Source organism: Petaurus breviceps, unplaced genomic scaffold (genome assembly GCF_028583685.1).
Source record: "Petaurus breviceps papuanus isolate PSGF00001 unplaced genomic scaffold, PetGlider_PUasm1.0 90925, whole genome shotgun sequence".
NCBI classification, from domain to species: Eukaryota; Metazoa; Chordata; class Mammalia; order Diprotodontia; family Petauridae; genus Petaurus; species Petaurus breviceps.
The window spans coordinates 29,845,654-29,872,429 of record NW_027187380.1 but is presented as its reverse complement, the minus strand read 5'-3'; the positions used below and the strand labels follow the sequence as shown (position 1 = coordinate 29,872,429).

The window sequence follows — 26,776 nt, the reverse complement described above, 5'->3', positions numbered from 1 at the left end:
GGGCTTTTTGCCACAGTAGGACTCTGCCACCAGACAGGGGAGTTTTCATCCCAAACTCTGGGGTTTTCTCAGCTGCCTGAGGTATTAGATGGGTGCCCTCTCTGAGGTCTCCACACGCTCTGGCAAGCTGGACACACACCCCAGGACGTCCACCCTAGACTGCAATCCAGATCCAAGCAGGTTAAAGCAAGAGCGATGACCCCTCAGACTGGTGCTTGGTCCCCCTACACTCTGCAGGCCAGGAGCTGAAGCCGCCACGTGGTGCTTGCAGGCTGTGCTGGCGTCTCAGTGGTTTCTCGCTCCGGGGGTAAAAGCCATGCACTCCCACTTCCTGGGTCCCAAAGTCCAGACTGCACTGGCCTCTCACCTTGTCCTTCGTATCGATGTATTGATAAATCTGGAAACAGCCACAGCTGCTGCTGATCTGGAGTCCCTCTGGCTGGCGGCTGGTCAGGCCCACCCTGGGGCTAAAGCCTCGGTGTGGGGCTGGGCTCGGCTCCCAGAGCGCTGCACTGGCCAATTCCTGCCAGCCTGCCGGGCTGTTGTCAGTGGGAGGTTAGCTTCTTTGTGTCATTTTGTGGGTTCTGCAGCTCCAAAGTTTGTTTAGAGTCCCCTTTTTACATGGATTGGGGAGGGTGGAAGCCAGAGCCGCGGGAAGGTCGTGCTTCTACTCCGCCATCTTGGCTCCGCCCCCTATTATCACCTCATATTTTCACAAATCAGTTTCTTTATCTGTAAGAGAATAATATTTGCAATTCCTGCCTCCTAGGTGTGTTGTAAGTAAAGCACTTTGTTTTACTTTCCCCTTTCTTTGCTCCCCCCTTTCCACTCTTCTTCCCTGCCTCCCTTCTTTCTTTCCTACCTTCTTTCCTTCTTCTCTTCCCTCCTTCCTTTTCTACCACAAGCATTTATAAAGCACCTACTATGTGCCAAGTATTATGCTAGGATGTCCTCAAAGAGTGTATATGCTATCAGGGGTAATTGTCATGATAGAGACCAATACATATACAGATAAGTAAACATAAAATATATACAAAAAAGGGAAAAAATGGTTGGGAGTAAGCACTAGTAACTGAGGATAGCTCTTATGTAAGAAATGGAAATTAAGCAAAGTTTTGGTGGAAGTTAGAGGCTTTAAGAGTCAAGGGTGAGAAGAGGAGAATATGCCAGGTTATTAGCATGTACACCTGTGCAAAGGGATGGATGATGGAAATGAAATGATATGTGTGTGGTAGATTGGAGACAGATTTTGAAGGACTTTAAAAGTCAAAGAGAGAATGTCTGGGTCACATGAGCAATAAGATGGAGTATCAAACATTTTCTCTGACTCCCCACAATATCTCAAACCTCTCCAAAACAAAAATTATGCACTAAAGATAAAACAACTTCAAGAATCTCCATGATCTAGAACACCTGAAATCTAAAATGTTTTTTAAAAAAAACCTATGAATTGATGCTCATTGACCCTGAGGTCACTTAGCAGCTCTCTACAATCTCCCATGCTTCTAACAGTGAGACTGCTCTAGCAGACACAGACTTACAACAAAATAATATCCCATACTCTTGTCTCCCATCTCTCTTTCCAGTTCCTTGTAGATCCTAGCTCCAATTTTCCCTGGTCACAATGGATAGCCAGTCAGGCACAGCACCTTAGGAACAAAAGTTTGCCTGGAACCACAACCCTATAGCACCAGAACTACAAAACTCTGAACTGCCCATGCAGCAGTAGACCCAGTGCCAACATAGACAAGCACGTAGTACCAACTCTACAAAACTTCTAACTTCAGGTGTCAGGCCAAAGAACTAAGGAAGAGAGGGAACAGGACAGGACATTGTGTGCTTGGAGAGAGAGGAGGTATTTTGCAGCCAAGGCTGAAGGGAAGAGCAAAGCATCCAGTTAGGGTCAGAGTTGACCACTTGGGGCAGAGACCTAAGCTGGTGAAATGTGAATTGCCTTGTATGGGAGGAGGCTGAGATAATGAGATCCATCCCCCAATGAAACCACAAAGGGGAGGGAGTCAAAGTGATCAATAGGGAAAATGGAGCAGGGAGACTGAAATTATCAAAGATTACAGGAAGAATAAAACCCAAAGACCTTGAAAATGAATTGATAAATCAATTGAAAAGGTAACAACAGAAAGAAATAAGACCTTAACATCTAGTAAGTTAGTTTGGACATCTATGAAGAAATATTTCAAAATGAAGAACAATGGTCTAAAACTTGATAAGACAGAGGACCCAGTGGAAGTTGAGAAGAGCATGGAATCACAACACATTCTTCCTGAGTGATTCAAAAGAAAAATGAGAAATATGAGAGCAGAATTTATGGCTTGAATAGTAAAAATTAATGGGCAGAATAGAAAAATATGTACAATGGTAAGGCTCTTCACAAAAGAAACAAAAGAGGGAATAATAGATTGGGGATGCAAAGACACAGAAATCTAGAACACAATCTAGAAGGAAAGCAAAAACACCCAATAACACTAAAAGAAAATATGCTCACTAGGCAAGTAAAATGTATTGATGTCAAAGACAGGATGCATAGAGACAACCTAAGGATCATAGGTCTCCTAGAAGAACACAACAGGACAAAATAACCTTAACACTACAATGAAGGAAATAATAGATGAGAGCTGCTCATAATATCTAAATCTAGAAAATAAAATTACATTTGAAAGAATTCATAGAGCAACTCCAGAAAAAAATACCTAAAAGTAGACAGCAAAATAAAGGAATGCTAGTCAGGGAGATATAAAATAACCTGTGCACTGAAACCATCATGGTAATTATAAGGGTCTGGCAGAAACTGAGTTGCTGGCCAAGTGAGTTCTGGAAATACCACTGAATGGATTAGCTCCCTAGCCTGTGTAATAAAAATCCTTCTTATGAATCAAAGGAATAAATGGAGTGGCATAGAGATGTAATCTTGTCCTAATGGAAACTTGGTATTAATTCAGCTTGACATTGGGTGCAGTGGAGCAAATGGCAGTCCTTTGTTTCATTGTACCACAAGAAGGCAAAATATTTAGGAATAAATCAGAAATGCCAATACTTCAACTGCTGGAATGCTTTAGTACAAATGGCAATGACCCCTAAAGTAGGCAAACTGTGAGTGTACAATAAATGTACTGAGGACATGAATACTTTCATTATGTACCAGTACTACATCAAAAACAATCTGATTCCTAAGACTACATGAAACTGAAGAGCTACTAAAATAAAGAGGGAAACTGGAAACATGTGTAGCCATTTATAGGTGTACACACACACACACACACACACACACACACACACACACACACAGTTTCAGCTCCAAATCAAACATCAGTGTATTATTGACCAGTGTAGGGCAATTATAAAATTATTTGATTCCTAAGCTTAGATGAAATCAAGGTGCTACTAAAATAAAAAAATAAAAGGAAAAACTGAAGACTTCAAAATCATCAAAAATTCTCACATAAGGCAAATTCTTGAAATTATACCTAAAAAAAAAAAAAACAAATGACAAAAACAGGCATACTTAGACTAGCATTTCAAAAAGCTCTTTGTAAATTTGGCTCTGTGAATTCAAGTACGAGAGTAATTATAATAAAACAGAGTAATTTTTTGAAAAGTTGGAATTTGTTATAACCACCATGAAAAAAATACATTCTCTAACAGTATTCGGCAGAAAGTAAAAAAACATTTCAGTGCTTGCACCCAGCAGTGTTATGTGGTAGTCACTGCCATGGTAAAAACCACAGGAGAAAAATAGGAACAATAAAAGAAGTTCCCTAAAGACAGACATCAAATACCAACATGTCAAAAGAATCCTGGGAGAGTTGCTGAAGAGTTTCAGAGAGGCACGTGAAAATTACACCAATATCTACTTGGTACACATGGTTGAAAACTTGAACTCTCAACTAAAGGCAACAAAAAATAAATATGTGGGAAAAAATCTGGAAATAAAAAGCATATCATATATCCTAGATTTCCTTAATTAATATTTGAAAACAAATATTAAAAGCAAAGTTAAAGGGGGAAGGCAATACAAGTAGCCAGAGCAACACAGATAATAAAATAAATAATTTAAAATCATTAAAATTTACTACAGAATCTTGACAAGTAAAGAATTCAGGAGTGAAGGAGAATTCATAATGAAAAGGGGAGGTAGATAATTTTTGGTTAAGTCCAAGAAATCCAATAGAAGGAAATTGTAAATTTTATCAAATAAGAAACAAAAAAAACTTGTGCATTGTCAATATAATGAATGATAGCACAGTTACAATAAGTTAGGAGAATGAAACTCTAGCGTCTTTGTAAAATTGGAAAGTTGTATGGCCAGATAAGACCAACAATTATTGATTCAAATGTTTCACATGGGAATATGAATTACTAACAGATTACTTTGCTATATTCTTAGCTACAAAACAATACAATACAAAAACCACTTTTCTTTTTAACAGAGAACTCTAACTCTTCAAATACAGCACATATTTATGTGCTCTATACAAAGTAGTCACAACTTGTATCACCAAAACATTTATTAATACATAAAAGAAAATAACATTGGCTGAAGAGCAAAAATAATTTGCCAAAAAGTTCCAGGAGTATGAGGCAATTTATTATTGTTTAGTAATTATTGAATGAATTGATTTAAAAAATGCCTTTTTATACTCTCTTTGTTGATTATGGCAAAGCCTTTGACTCGATTGTATTAACAGCTTATACATGTATTTCAGATATAAAAAAATAGATGCAAGAATAGTGAGAATGTTAGGAATATTTAATGTCTACATGGAAACTATTTTGTATTAAAACATGCCAACAACACAATAATTCCAAGAGTAATTTATTTTTAAAATGGCATTTTAAGGGAGGCAGTTTAATCTTAGTGTTAAATCCACTAAAATCTCTCATAAACAGATTTTAAGTTTGACTTTCAAATTAAAGAGGGTGTTGACAAAATATTTTATAAATCACTTGATGGAAAAAGACATAAAAACAGCTCTTTCATCTCAAGGAATCTTATTCCTGTGAAATCAAAGTCATTTCAATGTATTAAGTCTAAGTTCTTTGTTGTTGGTTGGTGTTCAGTCATGTGCAACTTTTTGTGACCTCATTTGGTGTTTTCTTGGCAAAGATAGTGGAATGGTTTGCCATTTCTTTCTCCAGCTCACTTTACAGATGAGGAAACTGAAGTAAACAGGGTTAAGTGACTTACCCAGGGCCACATAGCTACTGTCTTGAGACCAGATTTGAATTGAGGAAGATGAGTCTTCCTGACTAGACCTGGCACCCTATCCATTGCACTGCCTAGTTGCCCTTGGTGCCTATTAGGAGCTTAATGAATGTTTATTAATTGATTGGTTGATTTGGGAGATTATGAAATTGGGATTCAAAAAGACTGGTCAAAGGTCACAGTCAATAAGTGGAAGAACCGGGATGGGATACAGATCCAAGTTTCCTGATTCCAAGCCCACTTTGAAGAAGTCACAGGATGATTTGCTCTTAACCTTAAGGAATCTTCAGAAGAAACACAGCCACTCCTCAGTGTGGCTCCTTTGCTCCAGTCTACCTTACTGTAATCCATATAAGTCTTTCACATGCCTTCCTTACTAAAGAAAAACTTTAAGCATAGAGGGGAGGCTGAATTAACTGATAGGTCTACTCAGTTAATTCAGCCTCCCCTCTATGCTTAAAGTTTTTCTTTAAACCTCTTGGACCTTGTATATTGAGTGGGGGCTAACTTTAAATTAACTTTATTTACTAACCTTTTCACATACTCCTTTTAGCCTCTTCCCAACTAATAGGGGTTGTCCTGAGGAAAGAAATCAGTGCATATCATTGTTGTATATAGCCCACTGCTTAGCTGGGACACTGGGTGCCTATTTTCCTGAAGGTATATCTGGCACCAGGAAACCTTGATCTCTTCTATTGTCATAGTAATCAACTTGAACACACCTAGGCACTATACCTTTATTGTGAGAGGTAAGAGAGTAGGAAAGAAAAAAAGGGGAAAATAATTTCTTTATATTCTTCATTTTAAGATATTATGTATACATATATGTAGATACAGTATATATGTATTCACACATATGTAACTGTCTGACCAGAGAATATTTTTTTGATTTATTTTTAGGGAGGTGCTCTGTGTGGCCTTTCTCTATCTCCGAGTAATCAGTGGCTGTGCTGATGGGAAGATCCGCATATACAACTTCTTGAATGGGACCTGTCTGAAGGTGATGAAAGCCAATAGCAGAAGTGACCCAGTGCTGTCCTTCTTTATTGAGGGCAACAGGTGGGTGGTAGGTGTGGAGGTCAGAGTCATGAGCAATTCTATTTTGGATGATTCTACTCATCTCTTTTCAGATTTCTCATAGCACTTTGTCTGGACCTCTCCTTTGCACTCATCACATTCTGCCTTGTATTATAATTAATTTATTTACATGTTTTATCCCCTATTAGACTGTAAGCTCCACGAGGGCAGGGAATATATTTTGCTTCATCTCTGTATACCCTCAGAGTCTAGCATAATTCTTTGGACATATTAAGTGCTTAATAAATTTATTAAATATCGTTGAATTCTGGGAAACCTTCCCTCAATTTACTAATAAGGGGATTGATGCAAGTGATACTGCAGTGGTAGAATCAATGAAACCTAGGAACTAATTGGATAGAGAGCAAGGAAGAAGGAAGAATTAAAGAGAACTCTAGGGGTTCAATGGGGGGATAGTGGTATTAATTTTTAAAAAGAGATCTTTCAAGGAAAGGCAAGTTTGGATAGTGTAGAGGGAGTCCTGACAGTATATCCAATTGGAGATGTCCAACAGACTACTTGGGAGAGATTAGAGCTGTATAAGCAGATTTGGAGTTAATGTGCAAACATACTGAAGGAAAGAGATGAGCTCACCAAAAGAAAGAGTACAGAAGGAGGAGAAAATGATCCAGGACTCTTCAGAGTTATCCACATGTAGAGGGTGAGTTGGAAGACAGATTAGGATTAGAATTGTTCTGTTTGGGTCTAATGAGTAGAACTAGGAGAAATGGGTAGAATTTGGAAAGAAGTACATTGGTGTCTGGAAAAAAAAAACATCAGGAAAAAACTTTCCAACAATTATATCTACCTGAAAGTGGAAGGGTTATTAGCCTTGTGAAGTTATGGGTTTCCCTTCATTTGAGGTCTCCAAGCAAAGCTGGATGGCTATTTTTTGGTATCTTTAAGTATGGATTATTTTTCAGTATGGGTTGGAATAGATGGATTATTGTTAGGTTCTTTCTAACTATGAAATTCTGTCATTCTCACTAAAAGAATGAGTACATATACCATCTGATTACAACTATTATGGGAGAATGGATTTGGGGGCTAGAAGGGCTTTGCAAAAGTCTTAGAAACCATTTGGGATTCAAAAACATCACTTTGTTACCAAGCTTTTTTGTGTTTGGAGGAAAATTATTTAAGTTTTTTTGTCCTGGAGCTCCCTTATCATAAAACAGGGTGCCATATTTTTTTCCACATTGTAGTTTTGCTACCAAGAAGTTCTTTGATCATCTTTCACACACTTATTTACCTGTTGGTCCTAACTGTCTATAATCTCACACTTCCAATCAGAAAAGAATTATAGGAAGGGTGGGGTGTTGCAGTGAGTAGAAATGCTGAGAGAATTGAATCACTAAGTGTACAAAAGGCTTAATATCACTAAGTTCATTATTCATTACAATGTGCTTATTATATTCTGAACACAATATTAAGTGTATTATCTTAAAAGCGCAAAGTGGAATCGAATTGATTCTACTGAATTTTCTATATAATTTGAGAAAATTAACTTAATTTCCCTCAATTGTGAAATGAACTTTGGGTAATACTCTTTCCCCTTCTTAAAAGTAAGATAGTAAGTGCTTTATAAAGATAAAATAAAAAAATGTTGGCAAATGAAAAATGTTATAAAATTATGGCAAACTTGCTTAACCTTTATTATTTATGAAGAGGAAGCTGTGGGGTACAATGGAAAGAATGGTGGATCTGGAGTCAGAGGACCTTGGTTTGATAATCAGTCTCATTATTTACTATCTATGTAATGCCAGGGCAAGACACTTAACTCTCTGGATCTCATTTTCTTCTAAAATGAGTAGGTCACACTGGATGGCCTTTAAGGTGTCATACAGCTCTGAATCTATGATCCTAAAAGATGATTTGCTTTTAGTTGATTAAACATTACTTTCCAAGAGGAACTTTTCATATCAATATAAATTACAAAAGCTTCCCAAAGTCCTTTCTAATTTTTTCCAGGGGAAAAATAATTTTTCTGCACAGATCAAATAGAAAATGTAATTGAAATCTTCTAGATATTTTGAGCAACCGAAATCATTTGACGGTAGACTGCAGTAAGCAACCTTTTAAAACAAAGTTCTAGAAACTTTCTTTCTAGTGTATAAAGCAAAGGGGATATTAGTGATGCAATCAATGTCTTACAAAAAGATATTGCCCTTCCACTAAAAAATACAGAATGCTTATCCTTGACAAGATAGAATGAAGAAGTAGAGTAAGAAAAATAGATCTGCCAATAAGTTTTCCAAGCCAAGCAATTTTCAGAGTACCATTACACCTCAGTCTTAATTCAATAAAGTTAACACATACTTGAATTCATAATCATTTCCTAGTGAGGTTATACTCAGTCTGAGGCCACAAGGATATATTTCTGAGCCCCATTCTCTTAGTACTTAGGAATTTCCAATCTGTAGAACTAGTCTCTATCTCAAGCATTTGACAGTTATCTGAAGACTTAGAGGCATTTTATTTAAAAATATTGTGAACTAAACAGATAAAAACTCAAAATAAATCCTTATCAATAATATTTAGGATTCCTGAGATGGAAAAATGACCAAGTCCAATGTACCACATATCTATTTTTGATGAAGATAAAAATCATTCCTACTTATTTTTGAGAAAGGACTAATAAGGCTGAATGCTGTATTTTGAATCAGAAGATGAGTTAAGAGACCCTCATCTCTTAGTTACCTTGGGTACTAGTTTCTTCATCCGTAAAATGAAAGGATCAGACTAGACATCTAAGGTCCCTTTCATCTCAAATTATAAAGTAGAACAAGTCCTTTGATTTTCACTTCATGTGGCTGCTGTTCTCTTTTGTTGGAAGCTTGATCAAATGTGTCTGTCTTGAGGTGTTATTTTGGTCCTAGGATGGTGATCAATACAGAGAGCAACATTGTGATGTTCCAGTTTGACGAGGTCAAATGGCAGTATTACTCAGACAAGAATAAACCACTTACCAAGAAACCAAAGGAAAAGGAAAAGGAAGACCCTGTTTCCTCTGCAAAGGATCACAGAATCAGTCATCCAAAGATACATGTTGAAAGTGAAGCTAAGCATACCGGTAAATGATTTTGTGAATACAAAAGCAGAGAGTCTTGGGAGGATCTAATCTTACAGTGGTGTGGTGATGGTGGGGCTCCTACAAAATCACTGTCACAAGATAATCTACTGTTTATTTAAGGTCCCTTTCCTCATTCCATTTGGAATGAAGTTGTCCGTTTTAATGATTCATCTACCATTAGATGAATTAGACATTTTTTGCCTTTTTTCATAATGTACAACCTTAAGCAATATTTTCTAAGGGAAGAACCATGCAAACAGCATATCATGCTTATATATCTGAAAGATATCTTATTTGAGGAATGTGGAGTCCCTGATAGAGCCTTTCCTCAAGGCACAAACATTATTACAAGGTAGAGAAATTTTCTTAGGCACATTAAATCCTCCTCTGGGATTTACCAGTCCTCTGGGATTGGTATAGGAAACTGGATCAGCTGATAACTCTATAGAAAAATTAATAGGCCAATTCTCTCTGTCTCTTACTAGATGATTAAGTGAAGGCTAGATGGCTTAGACTTCTTAAGCAATAAGAGTGGTCCAAACCTAGGTTTATATGATATTGAATATAATAGAGATTGACTGGTGAAAGCCATATGAATTGTTAGTTACTTGCCCTGTCACTCTGATTCAACTGAAGTATATCCTTAAAAAAGTTTCCTGTCAAGACTCAACTCACTATCTGTCTTCTGCATTGGTAGAGTCAACAAAGAATCAAGAGAGTTTATCCTGAAGCCATGTTCAAACTGGTGTCAAGAAGTGATCTTTTTATTTTTAAAGTATTTTTAAATTTATTGTTTTTAACATCCTTTTCTTTTTAAATTTTGAGTTCCAAATTCTCTCCCTCTCATTCCTTCCCCCACCCAATGAGAAGACAAGCAATATATCAAGTATACATGTGAAATCATGCAAAACATAGTTCCATATTAGGCACATTTTTAAAAAAAGAAAGAAAAATAAAGTGAGAAAATTATACTCCAATTTGCATTCAGTTCTCTCTCTGGAGATGGGTAGCATTTTTTCATCATTAGTCCTTTGGAATTGTCTTCGATCATGTATTGATCAAAGAAGCCAAGTCTTTTGTAGTGCTTTTACTGGGCCCATTGATCTCCCAGTTCTTTTTACTTCATTTTATATCAGTCCATGCTACGTTTTTCTGAACACACCCCCTTTGTCATTTCCCACAGCACAATAGTACTTCATTATAATCATATGCCACAACTTGTTAAATCATTTCCCAGTTGATGGGTATCCCCTCAGTTTCCAAATCTTTGCAACCACAAAAAGAACTGCTACAAATATTTTTATATGTAGGTTCTTTTCCTTTTATTTTGACCTCTTTGGGATATAGACCTAGCAGTGGTACTGCTGGGTCAAATGGTATGTACAGTTTTATAGCCTATGACTGATTTTTCCTAAGGATTTGCTGAGTCTAAAAGATACTCAGATAATTTCTCTGAAGCAGCAGACACTTGATACTTTTTGTTTTCTATTCAGGTATAGATGCACTTCTGATGAACTTTTAAAAATTTGAAATGGGTAATCACTTTGTGTATATCTTGCTATGAGCACAGCATAGTCAGAGTTCTGCTTGTTAAAAATTGATGGACATATAGTTTTTCTTCAATATACTTTCACCACCTCAAGGTCATAAAAAGCAAGAGAGGCCTTGCCACAGGGCAGTGTAGGAAATAACTGCTGCATATTAGTTCTCTCCACCTGTACTTATTTACCTTTGCTGTCACATTCCTAGTTTTTCCTGAACTCTGCAGGAAGGGAATACAAGATGAAAGAATGAGAAAGGCATGCATTCAATCATCCAGAACCTCTACATCCTACTTTTTGTTTTGTCTATCTCCTATAACCAACCACCTTTTCCCTGTCAAGTCACCAAAATTTGATAACCCCCTTGGTTCAACATGGTTTATTTTAATTAACCTGAATTTATGAGATTCTAACTTGAAAGAGTCCAGGACTAGAAATTATGAGAGGTAGAGTCTGGTCCTGGTTCTGCTACTAGTATGCACTCTTATGAAAGTCCCTTCATTTCTTTGGGTCTCAATTTTCCAACCTGTCAAATGAGGGGATTAGACTAGATGATTTTAAAAAACCCTTTCAGAATTTTATGGTTTATTAAAACAGTCACAGAATGATAGAACTATTGCATGTTCTAGAAGTGTTGGTTGCCAATTTTGAATTTGTGTCAGTTTCTGGTGAGTTAGTTACTGCTATAATACTAGAAGATGAAGTGAAATATCAGTCAGTTATTTTCCATATGTTAATGGGATAGATAGTAGTGAGAATGTTAAAAAAAGATAATGCTGAAATTGAATTTATATCCTAAATATGGCTTGCTTTCTGTGAGTACTTGGACATGTGACCATATTTTTTCTGTCTGTAAAAGGAATATCATACTTGTCTCTTGGGGTTGCTGTAGGGAAGAAATAATCTAATTGTACAAGGCAGTGGGTATCAGAGAAATGCTGTTTCTATCAGAATTTATTTAGAAAACAATATTAGTAAATTTAAGTGGCAATAAAGATATGCAACCATTACAAGAACTGGCTAAACATTAAATTCAAGATAAAAGTTTTTTCAAGGTTGACCCTGTGGTGAATAGGCCTGACAGAGCAGGAAGGGATCTTAGACATCAATTATTCTAACCTCTTCATTTTACAGATGAGGTTCAAAAAAAATGAATTAATTTGCCAAAAGTCACACAGGTAGCATGATAGAATTCAAATCTAGACCATTTTAATCTAAATTCAGTACTCTTTTCTCCTAAAACATGTTGACTTTTATTATAAGACAGTCCAAAACAACAGGGATGTCAAAGATAAACTTCACAATTTTGCCTTAGGATGAGCTTGAGAAATTTAAGGGTAAGGGTGAGGGTCCCAGCCACAGGGTACTCAGATGCTTCTCCTAGTCAACAGAGGAAAGGTAATTTGGGTTACAGTGTGATCTTATTTTGTGTAGGGAAATCGTTTTGCCAGGAAGCATTTTTTGTTGGGCAAGTTGCTACAGGAGGAGATAGCACAAAAGAACTATGATAAATTGCTATCTATCACTTGGTCCTATCCTGGACCTTTGTCCATTCACTCTAAACCTTAGAAGTTTGGGCATCTTAAACAGACTTAACTGTCTTCTGGGAAAGTTCTAGAATATATTATTAAGGGATAGTGAAGTGAACATCAAGAAAACAAAGTGGTGATCACAAAAAGTCAGCATGACTTCATCAAGGAGACTAACCCCATTTCTTTGTTTGGCCAGATCAGTCAGTAAACACTTGCTAAATGCTTTTGTGTGCCAGGCACTGTAGGAAAATACTAAGAATACAATGAATGGTAAAAGACAGTCCCTGCCATCAAGGAATTCTTAGACTAGTGAAGGAATAAACATATACAAACAAACTAGATACAGGATGAATTTGAAATAATCAACAAAGGGAAGGCACTAGAAATTAAGGGGAATCTGGAAAGGTTTCTTGTAGAAGCTGGGATTTATTTTAGTTGAGACTTGAAGGAAGCAAGAAGGCTTTAGTGATGAGAGAGCATTCAAAGCACGAGTAGCAGTCAGTGAAAATTCCTGGAGTCAAAAAACAAAGCATCCAGTCTCACTGGATGCAAGAGTTCACAGGTGGAAGGAGGTAGTATGTAGGGTATAAGAAAACTGGAAAAGTGGAGGGTGATGGGAAGGGGTTGGGCGTGGCAGGTTATGAAGAACTTGAATACCAAACTATAGGTTTTTTATTTAATCTTGGTAGTGAGAAGGAGCCACTGGACTTTATTAAAAAGGGGAAATGACATGGTCAGATCAGTACTTCTGAAAGATCAGCTTCTACTCATCTGAGTAGAAAATGAATTGGAGTGGCAGAATTTGTGGCAGACAGACCAACCCAGCATGTTATTACAAAAGTCCAGGCATGAAGTGATGAGGACTTGCTCCAGGATGACAGCAGTGTCAGAAGAGAAAACATGGAGTAAGATGCTGTGACATTAAAACTGACAGCCTCTGGCAATAAATTGGATATGATAGGCTAGAGATAGTGAGGAGTCAAGGATAACACTAGGTTGTAAGGTTTGGTGACTGGAAGGATGATGGTACCCTCAAAAGTAATAGGGAAGTTAGGGAGAGGGAATGGATTGAGGGAAAAATAAGTTTAGTTTTAGACATGTTGAGTTTAAGATGTCTACATAATGGACAACCAATCTGAGACATCTAATAGGAAGTTAGAGATATAAGAATGAAGATCAGCACAGAGGTTTAGGTTGGATAAGCTGATTTGAGAATCATCATCATAGAAATAATAATTAAATCCCTGGGACTTGAGGAAATCACCAAGTGAAGTAGTGTGGAGGGAGAAGAGAAGAAGACCCAGGAGAACCATGGTTACTGGCCATGACCTGGTTGAAGATCCAGCAAAAGAGAATGAGATGGAATTTTCAAGCAAGTAAAAGGAGGACCAAGAGAGCATTGTCCTGAAATCCTAGAAAGAAGAGTCTCAAGTAGAAGAGGCTGATCAACAGTGTCAAAGGCTGCAGAGAGATCAAGAAGGATGAGAAATGAGGACTGAGAAAAAGTCATTAGATTTTTAAGTTAAGAAATCATCAGTAACTTTGGAAGGAGCAATTTCAGTTGAGTGGCCTGAAGTCAGACTGTGGAGAGTTAAGAAGTGAGATGAAAAGAATTAGAGGCACCTATTGGGAATATTCAAAAGTAGTTTACCTAGGTTTTAGGAAAAGAGGGTGAAGTCTCCCTTATGGATATGATAGCAGGATACTCTGTAGTCCAGTTAGGCATACTTAGAACTTGTTGGACAACCGGATCCAAAAAGTAGTCATTAATGCTTTGATGTCAACTTGGAAGCCCCCAGAATATGCGCTGATCCCTGAGCTACTGTTTACAAGTGTCTTATTTAAAGACACCCCCCTAATCCCCACTGGTGTACTTTCCATTCAATACATCATAAGGAAAAACTCCCTAACAATTAGAGCTATCAAAAATAGAATGAACTTCCTGGTGAAGGAGCAGGTTCTACCTCACTGAAAATCTTCAAGTGAAAGGTGGATGACCTTGAATATTTTTGAGAGGATATACTTGTTCAGGTATAGTTTGAATTAGATGGCCTCTGAGGTTCATTCTAACCCTGATATTCTTTACTAATACTTCTCTCCCTGGTTTGGGGGAACAGAGTGCAACAGATCAGATCTGGATACATATCAGATTATTCAGTAATATGTTTAATGAACAATTTTTCCACTTTTATATAAAAGACAATGATTACTAGCACCTTAATTACATTATCAAACTGTTAAAATATATAGTTATTACATCTTAAGCTGGCATTCCTGTTTACTTACAGACATGGTATGTAAGCATTCTTTGTTCCTGAAATTACATGCTAGTTTATTAGACTGATCTCCCAACAGAATGCCATAGACATAGTATAACTTATTTCAACAAGGCATTTGATAATCTTATGATATTCACATAACAAGAAGGTCTAACCTAGACTATTTTAATAGATTCCTAATAGATTTTTCTGCCTCCAATCTATCTCATCTGCAATCAATTCTTCACACTGCTACCCAAGTAAAATTCTTTATTAGCTTTTCTGAGTACTTTTTATAAAGAAAACAAACAAACAAACAAAACACTTTGGTAGCTCCCCATCAGGAAAAGGAATAGAAAATAGAAGATTTATTATTCCATCCTGGAAGTGATAGGGGACCACTGGAGTTTACTGAATAGAAAAATTGTATGGTCATCCTGGGCTTTAGGAAAATTATTTTGGCTGTTAAATGGAGGATGGATTAGAGTGGGGAGATACTTGAGGTGGATACAACCCACCAGCAGGCTACTGGTGATGAGGGCCTGTACCAGAGAGGTAGCAGTATCAGAGGAAAGAAGGAGCATATTTGAAAGATGTTACAAAAGTGAAATTGAAAGACCTTTGCGAAAGAATTGAATGGAGGCATTGGATGGGGACAATGGCATTAGAGGTGAGAGTGAGGGGATGAGGCTGAAAACCTAAGAGACTTAGGGGATGATGTTGAGAGTAACAGGGAAGTTGAAGGGAGAGGGAGGGAAGAGAAGAAGATTTAGATACTCAGATATTAAGATTACTTCAGTTCTGAATATGGTGAATTCATGGTATTTACATGACATCTAGTCTGAGAGGTAGTTGTAGATGGAAGATTAGAGGTCACTAGCATTAGAGATGGTAAATAATCTATGGGAATAGATGAGATCAACAAAGGAAGTATTATAATAGGAAAAAGAGAAGAGGGCATACATAGAACAGAACCCAATACGACACCTATGGTTAGAGGGCATGACCTAGATGAGAATCCAGCAAAGGAAACTGAGGAGTGGTCAGATAGGTAGTAAGACAATCAGGAGAGCAGTGTTTTGAAAACCTAGAGAGAAGACAGTATCAAGACAAAGAGGATGGGGGGGGGCGGAGTAGAAACAGGACTTCTGTGGGGCTCTGGCTTCCACTTCCCCCAATTCATGTAAAAGGTGATTCTGAACAAACTTTGGTGCTACAGAACCCACAAAATGACACAGAGAAGCTAACCACCCACTGAGCCTGGCAGGCCAGCAGCAAGTAGCCAGCACAGCATTCAGGGAGCCCAACCCAGCCCTGTGTGAGCTAGAGGTCTTAGCCCCGGGGCAGGCATGACCAGCCGCTCGCTGGAGGGACTTCAGATCACCAGCAGCTGGGGTGGTTTACAAAATTATCAACACATACATGCTAAGGACAAAGTGAGAGGTCAGTGCACTGTGGACTTTGGGATCCAGTAGTTTGGGAGTGCAGTCTGGCCTTTATCCCCTGGAGGGAGAAGCTGCTGAGGCACAGGCGGCCATGCAGCTGCTGCCATGTGGCAACTTCAGCTCCTGGCCTGCAGATTTTAGGGGGACCAAGCAACTAGTCTGAGGGGTAATTGCTCTTGCATTAACCTGCTTGGATCTGGATTGCGGTCTAGGGTGGAGGTCTTGGGGTGTGCGATCAGCTTGCCAGAGCATGTGGAGGGTTCAGAGAGGGCACCCAACTAATACCTCCGGAAGCTGAGAAAACCTCAGCGTTTGGGATAAAGCTCTTCTGTCTGGCAGCAGAGTCCCACCGTGGCAAAAAGCCCAAAAGTCAAGTAATTGAGTGGCAACATGAGCAAACGAAGGAAGCAGAGCAAACAGAGGAATCCAACATTAGACTCCTATTTTGGGGACAAAAAGGATCAAAGCATGGAACAGAAGGAAGACAGTGAAGTCAGAACTCCTGCACCAAAAGCTTCAAAGAAAAATACGAGCTGGTTACAGGCCATAGAAGAGCTTAGAAAGGATTTTGAAAATCAAATAGGAGAAGTGGAGGAAAAATTGGGAAGAGAAATGAGAACAATTCAAGAAAATTATGAAATGAGAGTCAACAACCTGACTGAAGAAAATAACACCTCAAAAAATAGACTAACTCAAATGGCAAAAGAGGCTCAAAAAGGCAATGAGGAGAAGAATGCCTTAAAAAGCCAAATTTGCCAGATGGAAAAAGAATCTCAAAAGCTTACTGAAGAGAATCATTCCTTCAGAATTAGATTGGAGCAAATGGAAGCTAGTGACTTCATGAGAAATCAAGATATTATTAAACAGATCCAAACAAATGAAAAAATAGAAGGCAATGTGAAATATCTCATTGGAAAAACCACTGACCTGGAAAATAGATCCAGGAGAGATCATTCAAAAATTATTGGAGTACCTGAAAGCCATGATCAAAAAAAGAACCTAGAAAAAAAAAAAAAAAAAAAAAAAAAAAAAACTTTCAACCTCTATCATGACCTTCAGTTCTAATTAGAGGGTGATAGAAGCCACCGATCACCTCCTGAAAAAGATCCCAAAAAGAGAACTCCTAGGAATATTATAGCCAGGTTCTGGAGTTCCCAGATCAAGGAGAAAATATTACAAGCAGCCAGGAAGAAAACAATTTGAATATTGTGGAAACACAATCAGGATAACCCATGATCTGGCAGCTTCTACACTGAGGGACAGAAGGGCCTAGAATATGATATTCTGAAGGTGAAAAGAGGTGGGATTAAAACCAAGAATCACCTACCCAGAAAAACTGAGTATCATGTTTCAGGGGAAAATATGGTCATTCCGTGGAATAGAGGACTTTCAAGCATTCTCGTTGAAAAAGACAGAGTTGAACAGAAAATCTGACATTCAAATACAAGAAGCAAGAGAAATATGAGAAGGTAAGCAGGGAAAAGAAATCATAATGAACTTAACAAAGTTGAACTATTTACTTTCCTACATGGAAAAATGATAATTGTAACTTAGGAAACTTTTCACAGTATGAGAATAGTTGAAGGGAATAGAAATGTATACACACACACAGTCATATACATATATAGGGGGGTATATAGGTATATGAATACATATGTGAATGTGTGTATATGTGTACAGGTATACACAGATAGAGGGCACAGGACCAATTTAATAGGAAGGGATGATACTTAAAAGGTGAAATTAAGAGGTGAGAGAGGAATATAGAGGATGAGAGGAGATGGGGAGAGACACAATGGGGTAAACTATCTCATACAGAAGAGGGTAAGGGAACATGGTTACAATGGAGGGGAAGAACAGGAAGGCAAAAAGGAATGGGTCAACCTTATTCTCATTGAATTTGGCTTAGGGAGGGAATGACATACACACTAAACAGGGTATCTCACCCTACAGGAGAGTAGGGGAGAGGAGGATGAGAGGGGGGATGATGGAAGGGAAGGCAGGCTGAAGGGAGGGAAGTTGGAAGCACACATTTTTGAAAAGGGACAAGATCAAAGTAGAGAACAGAACAAGTGGTAGGTGGGATAGAAGGGAGGGAAATATAGTCAGTCTCTTACAATCTACTATGGAAATGTTTTTCATAGCTACACATGTACAATCTATATTGAATTGCTTATCTTCCCAGTAAGGGTGGGTGACAAGGGAGGAAGGGAATGAATCTGGAATTCAAGGTTTTAAAATCAAATGTTTAAAATATATGCACACATACATATATATATATATATATATATATATATATATACACACACACACTATTATCAATATTATTTTACATGTAAATGGGAAATAAGATATACAGGCACTGGGGAATTGAGATCCACTGTGCCCTACTGGAAAGTTGGAGGGGGTATGGGAGAAGATATGGGAGAGAGCAGATTGGAGGAGGGCATATCTAGTGGGATCGCTATTTTGGGGTGGTGGGTAGGGGAAAAATGGGGAGAAAATTTGTAACTCAAAATCTTGCAGAAACGAATGATGTAAACTAGAAGTGAATAAAGCATTTGACTAAAAAAAAAGACAAAGAGGATGGTCAACTGTGTAAAAGCCTACAGATAGGCCAAGAGTGACCATTGAGAAAACGTCATTGGATTTATAGCTATTAAGAAATCATCAGCATACATAGAGTAAATGGAAGATAATCTCAGAAAGGAGGGCACTAGTAGCTAGGGAGCCAAGGATGGCTTACTGCAGAAACTGAGTTTTGAACTGAGCCTTGAAGGAAACTGAGAAAACTAAGAGAAAAAGGTGAGGGAGCAAAGCATCCAGACATGGGAGTCAGGAAGTACAATGATGTAGAGACAAGAGATGATGGAGTGCTCTGTTTAAGTAACTTGTCAGTTGAATGGAGGAGAGTTAGGAGTACTAAGACTAGAAAGTATATGCAGACAGAAATTCATTCATCCATTCAACAAAAAATTTAGTATCTACTATGTGCTAGGTACTGTGCTGAATACTGAAGGTATGGAGACAAAAAAATGAAACAAATCCAGACATCAAGGAGATAATATTCTACCAGGCAGACAAACAAAATGTTGTCCAAGTGAAATGGAGGGAAGTGTAGGACTACCCATGTAGGAGAAAGAGTAGATTCATCCTGCTTTTTAGTGGGTAGGAAGCAAGTGGGATCCAAAGGAAGGCCATAAAGGGAGGTAGATTTCAGGTCCCTATTGGAAAGATCTAATTTATTGCAGGAGTTATTTCAAAATTAATTAGATCACTCTAAAATATAGTGTCCTTCTTGTCTTAAAGTGTTCCAAGCAAAGGGGGGATGATGATTCAGAGGTGCTGAAGAAGGCATTTCTGATTAGATAGAAGGTTGGATTATATATGGTGTCTTGTAACTTTAAGAGCTCTGTGTACATGTCCTATCTAGCAAAAGAATGTAAATCCTTTGAAGAAAGAAACTATTTTCCATTTTTGTCATTATTATCTTAGCACCCTAACACAATGCCTTGTGTAATTTTTTTTTTTAAGCAATCGGGGTTAAGTAACTTGCTCAAGGTTATACGGCCAGTTATTTCTGGGTGTGGTGCTGAGTGTCTGAGCCCGGGATTCAATCTCCAGGTCGTCCCAACACTGGAGCCGGTGCTCTTACTCGCTGAGCCACCTGGCCGCCCCTAAGCAATTGGGGTTAAGTAACTTGCTCAAGGTTACACGGCCAGGTGTTTCTGGGTGGGTGCTAAGTGTCTGAGCCCGGGATTCGATCTCCAGGTCTTCTCAACACTGGAGCTGGTGCTCTTACTTGCTGTGCTACCTGGCCGCCCCCTTGTGTAATTTTTTTCTTGGTCATACCTATGATTTAATTGGTAAAGGGAACTCAGGGTGGGTAAGGAGGTGACTCCCTCTTACCGATTCAAATCCATAATTTTTTTAATCCATAAATTTTTGAAAAAATACATTTTTATTTTGTTAAACATTTTCCAAATACATTTTTCTAAAATTTTAATATTTAAAAAAAATTCTGAGTTACAAATTCTCTCCCTCTTTCCTTCTCCCCCTCCTGAAGAAGGCAAGCCTATCAATTGCTATCAATTATACATATGAAATCATGTAAAATGTTTGTGTTTGCCATGTTGCAAAAGAAAACACACAAACAAGAAAAATAAAAAGGTATGCCTCAGAAAAACTTATTAATAACTAGAACAGTTTCAGTGGAATGGTGAGGTTGGAACCCAAGTTAAGAGTTCCAAGAAGTTCAAGAAGTGAGTGAGAGAAGAAAAAAATGGAAGCACCTATTGTAGATGGCCCTTTCAAGGAGTTTGGCCACAAAGGGCAGAAGAGTTATAGGATGATTGTAGGGGGTGGAAGGATTAAGTGAGATTTTTTTGAGGATGAGAGACAAAGATATATTTGCTTGGGTATTATACCTTTTTTGTGGCTAATACTGGTCTTTCTTGGTAATCAAAATTCATTTCTTTTAACTAGCTATACTAAAGTAGGTCCAATTCACATTACTCTAAAATGGGCAGCCCTTGCCCTGTGTTGAGTTTCATTTCAGGTGTCAAAACTGAAGCTTCCACTTGCACCTTTTACTAAGTTCTGGCTTCATTCAGTGTCTCCTCATTCCTCCCTTTAACTTTAGACTCATTCAAAGGTTTGGTAAACAGAGATGCTACTATGTTTAATTAGCATTTCATACCTGACACTTAAACACTGTTCTCAGGTTCTCTTGTTCTTCCTAGAATCCCATTTTACAGTATGATATTCCCATGAGAAACTATGCCAGAGATAGTTTCCATTGAGGATAAGAGAAGTTTAACCACATTCCCAATGAAAGGTTTGACTATAAGGTAATTCCTCTGATTTTTAAATATATCACAAATTATGCATCTAAATGAGTGCCATCTTTTTTTTTAAGTAGTCATTCTGAGAGGCCACATACTTTTTCCAATGTTCCCAACTGCTCAAACTTCTTTTGAACTCTTGTGTAGGAATTACTTTCAAAACCTGCAAAACATCCTTTGAGGATTTTTGAGGACATTTAATCCTCAAATATTTTGAGAATGGATCTGATATTTGGAAAAATCATAAGAAGTTATACCAAATGAATAAGCCAGGTTGTTTTATTTTGTTGTACTTTAATGCAGTGGTGTCAAACTCAAATAGAAAAGGGCGCTACTAAACTGTACATAAGGATCCTTGCTGTTGCATATTGACTTAGGAAATCACTTAAGAACATTAACTATATTCCACTGCATTTTATTTTGTTAAATATCTCCCAATTATATTTTAATCTGGTTCAGGCTGCACTCAGGAGTATTTTGACAGTGTTTGTTGTCACTTCTGTTTAAGACATCAGAGCAGTTTCCTTGTATAGCTTATAAAGCAGCTTTAAAGGCAATTCTTAAAGAAGTATTCTAGAAACTGAAGCCAATGGTTAGGATATTGCAATGACTGGAATAAATTTATATTCTTAATAATCCCAATGGGATTATTTTGAGATACATCTTTCATTTGGACACCTATCTAAAGTTTCATTATTTTATTAGAGTAAGGAAGATTCAAGTTCAAAATTAGCCTCCAACGCTTACTGTGTGACCTTGGGCAAGTTACTTAACCTGTCTACCTCAGCTTTGCATACCATAAAGCTATTATTATGTAATTTCAGGACTGTATACAAACACAATTTAGTCTTTATTAGAAGGACTTTATTTATTTATTATTTATTTATCTTATTAGAATGACTTTCAAATATGTGACTTTTTCATGTAATCATGAAGTTCTTTTTTCTTCATTTCACCTTTTGGGAAAACAGGTGACAACTTTCAAACTTATTGCCCTGAAACTGTTGAAACTTCAGAAGCAGTTATCCAGAGAATAAAGAAACAGGCCTCACAATTGCCACTCTCACCTGATCAACTCCTTTTGACTGTAAGCTCCCTGCAACAAACTCACGCAGCAAGTAACATTGACTGTCTTCTTATCTCAAAAGCCAATGTCCGTGATGCTTGGGGACCTGCAGTCCTCCAACAGGAAACCTCAAATAACTTTCTGGACTTAAAAGATATGTCACTCCTACCAGGGAGGGCTGAACAGGCTGCTCAAATCAAGAAGTTGAAATCTGCCAGTATTGCTCCAGGTTTTAAAAGAACTAGCACCCCATTTGAAATCCAAAAACTGCAACCCAACTTAAAGAAGTCCTTACACAGCTCTAAGGTATGTTCTCACATCCCACAGCCCATGATCATCCGCCCTAAGTCCTGTGGAACCTTGAAGGATGGAGAAGAAAGAGTGCACACAAAGACAGGTAACCTAACTAGCACCCATATAATCAAACCTAATCGAATGATGATTCGAAGCACAGGAGAGTCTTCCTATCTCCGGATAAAGCCACCCACATACACTGTGACGGCCAATCCCTATCGGGTCAATACTGGGTTCATGCTACTGACAGTGAAACAGAAGAAAGAATACAATGAAGCCAAAATGATTGAATATAAGAACATGAAACCCATTGGAACAGCCAATCCAGATAAAGCAAGCAAAGTAGCCTGGCTCAGGAAGATCAAAGGTCTGTCTATAGATGACTTCATGAAGAAAGGGAAAACAGCAGCCCCTGAATTTGGACATAACACATTTATCTGAATGTTAGCCACAAAAAAGCATTCTACCTTTAAAATAAACATAAAATCAAATTGCTATCATTGTTTTTGTTTGTTTTTGTTGTTTGGGCTTTTTACATGGTAATCGGCCTTTTGAGATGGGGAAATTCTGGCCATCTTTACGTGAGCTACAGACATCCTATTCTTGAATGGGGATGGAAAAAACGGTTAGGTCAATAAGACTGATGGTTTCCTGGAGTGATCATTTTGTCCCTCTGAGTAGGGGAAAAACAAAACAACAAAATCTTCTGTACAACTCAGTTCCTTCGTCTGTAAAATGGGGATAATAACTACCTTGCAGGGTTGTTATATGAGTATCAAAAAAGATATCTGTAAAATGCTTAATACAGTGCCACATAGCAGCTATCACACAAATGGTTGTTCCTTTCCCTTCTGAATGTAAGTTAATCATTTACCAATAGCCTTTTTGAGCTTTTAGTAAAAGAAGGGAAAAATCACTTCAGAAATGAATGCACAAGGGGCAGCCAGGTAGCACAGCGAGTAAGAGCACCGGCTCCAGTGTTGAAAGACCTGGAGATCGAATCCTGGGCTCAGACACTTAGCACCCACCCAGAAACACCTGGCCGAGTAACCTTGAGCAAGTTACTTAACCCCAATTGCTTAGGGGCGGCCAGGTGGCTCAGCGAGTAAGAGCACCGGCTCCAATGTCGGGATGACCTGGATCAAATCTGGGCTCAGATACTCAGCACCACACCCAGAAATAACTGGCTGTGCAACCTTGAGCAAGTTACTTAACCCGATTGCTTTAAAAAAAAAAAAGAAATGAATGCACAAAGTGCAGATGTTTTCTATGCTTGAATCTTTTGGCCCAGGTAGCTTAGGGCTTGAATTTAGTTAAAAATCTTTGATTTTATGTTGTGATTAATAAGCTAACTAAGCTAAACTCTTATTTTGGAAATGATTCTTCTATTCCTATGGAAGAAAATTAAATATCATAATCTCTGGGGGAGGGGGAATGGAGAAAAGAAGGGGACAATTACTATTAATAAGTATCTCAATTCACTTAGGTTTATAGACTTCGAACTACAATGAGTATATATGCTTTCTCCAGTCTTTCCACTGAGAAATGATTTCCCAAGTATTACTTCCAAGAATTTGTTTTAACTTGGAAAGGTGAAAGATCATCTTTAATGTTATTATTTAGAACTAGAGGAAACTGTAGGATCTAGTCCAACATCCTTATTTTATAGATGAGGAACTGAGGCTGAGAGACATTAGCCCATGAGCATGTAGTTAGTAAGTAATAGGGGCAATATTTGAACTCTCATCCCCCAATTATAAATCAAATGCACTTTCTATTCTGTCACATAATGGGGGTTGGGGATAGGGAAAAGGTACAGAGAAAGATACCCCAATTCATATCCACCCTTCCATTATTTCTCTAAGGGATCAAAGCATATTAAATTAAGAAGTGAAAGAGATTTTAAAGATCATCTGGTCCAACCCTGCCTCTTAACAGAGGCCTAGAGGTGGGAAGGAATGGGAATTACCAATGTCACATGGAAAATCTGAGATTCAAACCCAAGTTTTCTCACTCCAAATACAGGGATCATTTGGATTTGGCTCCTGAAATTTCTTTTAGCATGAATCACTTTTTTTTTTTAAATTTGCTTTTTGGAGGGGGAAAGGCAGGGCAATTGGGGTTAAGTGACTTGCCCAAGGTCACACAGCTAGTTAGTGTTAAGTGTCCAAGGCTGGATTTGAACTCAGGTACTCCTGACTCCAAGGCCAGTGCTCTATTCACTGTGCCACCTAGCAGCTCCCAAATTCATCACTTCTTAATATCCGAAAATTAGACGCTACCTTTGGCCCCAGGGATTCCTTCTCCCAAGGGACTCTTGATCTAGATGTATATGAACCAGGTATGTCTGGGGAAAAGCCTGAAACTCAAAGAGAAGAGTTAGCCTCTTTCTTCAATGTAACAAGTCCATTCTAGGTTCTAGAGCTCTTAAAGTTAAGTTATGGTTCATAACTCAGTTTTCCCCCAAAGGGATGAAAAGGGTCTTTTTCAGAAAAAATATTCAATATACAAAATAGTTACATATCAGGTAAAGGACTTATTTCCTCCAACACAAAAGAAATGCTTAAAATTCAAGACTACATTAGGGATTAATTAAATATAAAACAACCCATCATCAACATTATTTTCTCCAAAAAGATAAAGGTACTTTGTGGGAAGACATTTTACTATCACCGCAGACCTGTGCTGCCTGAGCAACTCACAAGGTCAAGATCATGGTCAGCCAGAGAATGTCCTGGACTTTCTTAGTCCTTTCAGCTGCAGCATTCTCCAGGAATGTGTTGTTATAGGAATCACCTCACAATGGACTATCAGCAGACTTAGGGGCTAGGAACTCAAACTCTCAAAATACCCACCAAGGCTAGAAAATGTTTATTTTTCAAAATTGCTAGTTGCAGACCTGTGCTTAGGAAAGAAACAAAGTGATAGAAGTTAGAAGCCAGAGACTCAGGTTCATCTAGAAAGTACCATTGCCATATACTCACCGTGAGCTACTCTTACTTGGAATATGGTAAAAGGGGTTAAATACCTAGGGAAGAGGAGCCAAGAAGAGTCCAATAAAGAAATGGAATCTTTTTCTTCAATCCTCTTATAGCCTATTAAGGAAGTAAATTGCAAACTTGTCCTTCATGCCACTCAATGGGCAATCTTCTTGATTTGGTCACAAGAACCTGTACAAAGTTGCTGCCTCTCTTGTCAAAGCAAAATACAGCACATGTCCTTAGAAAGATGCCAATGCTCATGTCCATCCCTATACTCAGAGTGAATGCCCAGCTCTAGGGGACCACCTCTCTTATTTTCTTTTTCTGAGGGTTATCATTATCAGACATTAAAACCTTATCTTGGGGTGGCTAAGTGGCACAGTGAATAGTGCAGCGGCCCTGGCATCAGGAGGACCTGAGTTCAAATCTGACCTCAGACACAGTCAACTAACCATGTGACCTTGGGCAAGTCACTTGACCCCAATTTCCCTACCTTCCCCCCTCCAAAAAAACCCAAAAACCTTAGCTCAAGTTAATAATGTTTTTACCAGATGTCTGAAGGGAAGGTCTGAGGCACAATGTCCTGATTAGGGCACTACAACACTAGGCTGGGATAAGTAGGTAGCAAGAGTGGATCAAATCCTTTTATTAAGGGGATTTGTTCTATGAAGTTTGGATTCAGTCAAAGGGCCACAGTTGAGGACCTAGAGGGTCACATGTGGACTTGAGGCAATAGGTTACCCACCCTTGTGTAAATAGATAGGATAAGAAAGGAATCCACAAGATGGGAATAGCAAAAGAAGAGAGGACACAACAAAGAGGATGCTGAAGGTAAATTTTACTATATTAGAATTTTACCCAGGGTCAGCACAGCAGATACTCATCACTGAACAATGCCCTAGACATCATCCACTTATCCCTCAATGCCCACCTAACACAGTTGGAATTGCTTTGTTAACCTACAGGGGATAGAGGGAACTTATGCTGTTGCTTGCACTTGCAGCACCAACCAAAACGAGAGAGCGTTAATAATTAGTGGTCTAGGCGAAGATTGAAAACATTCATATGTTTACTGCATGCATGCTAATCAAGTCTCAAATAAGCATCTGAGGGTTAAGGTTTATAGAGTGTAGCTGAAGCACTTACGTCATACTTTCTCATGGGAAACTTCACAGAGTTTTTTAAATGAGGCACCTAGCTTTCAACCTTTAGGAGGCCATTCCCATGGGACATGTCCTGCTTTCTTATCTCATGCATCACTACTTTATCTATTATCCCTCAAGTAGCCATGGTTTCAGGGACAGCCAGAACATTGCCTCTCTTGGGTGAGTCAACATTCTGAGATAATGGGCCCAGGTAGGTGGGAACAAGGCTCAAGGGGGCCCTTGGCCTGGATTCATGCCCATGGCATACCCCTCAGAGCTAACCCTTGACATCACCCCCC

General features: G+C 38.3%; 1 protein-coding gene and 1 long non-coding RNA gene across 2 annotated transcripts in view; one reads left to right on the top strand and one right to left on the bottom strand.

Moving 5' to 3' along the window:
- Positions 1 to 25,300, top strand: part of FBXW10B (F-box and WD repeat domain containing 10B) — a 143,080-nt gene extending 117,780 nt beyond the window's left edge. The window contains exons 10-12 of the mRNA XM_069076700.1: positions 6,122 to 6,280; positions 9,178 to 9,371; positions 21,963 to 25,300. Of these exons, the coding sequence (XP_068932801.1) occupies positions 6,122 to 6,280; positions 9,178 to 9,371; positions 21,963 to 22,792 (1,183 nt within the window). The 3' untranslated portion in view covers positions 22,793 to 25,300. The remainder of the gene's footprint in view (positions 1 to 6,121; positions 6,281 to 9,177; positions 9,372 to 21,962) is intronic.
- Positions 1 to 26,776, bottom strand: part of LOC138152655 (uncharacterized) — a 106,897-nt gene that overhangs the window by 64,589 nt on the left and 15,532 nt on the right. The gene's annotated exons all lie outside the window — the stretch shown is intronic.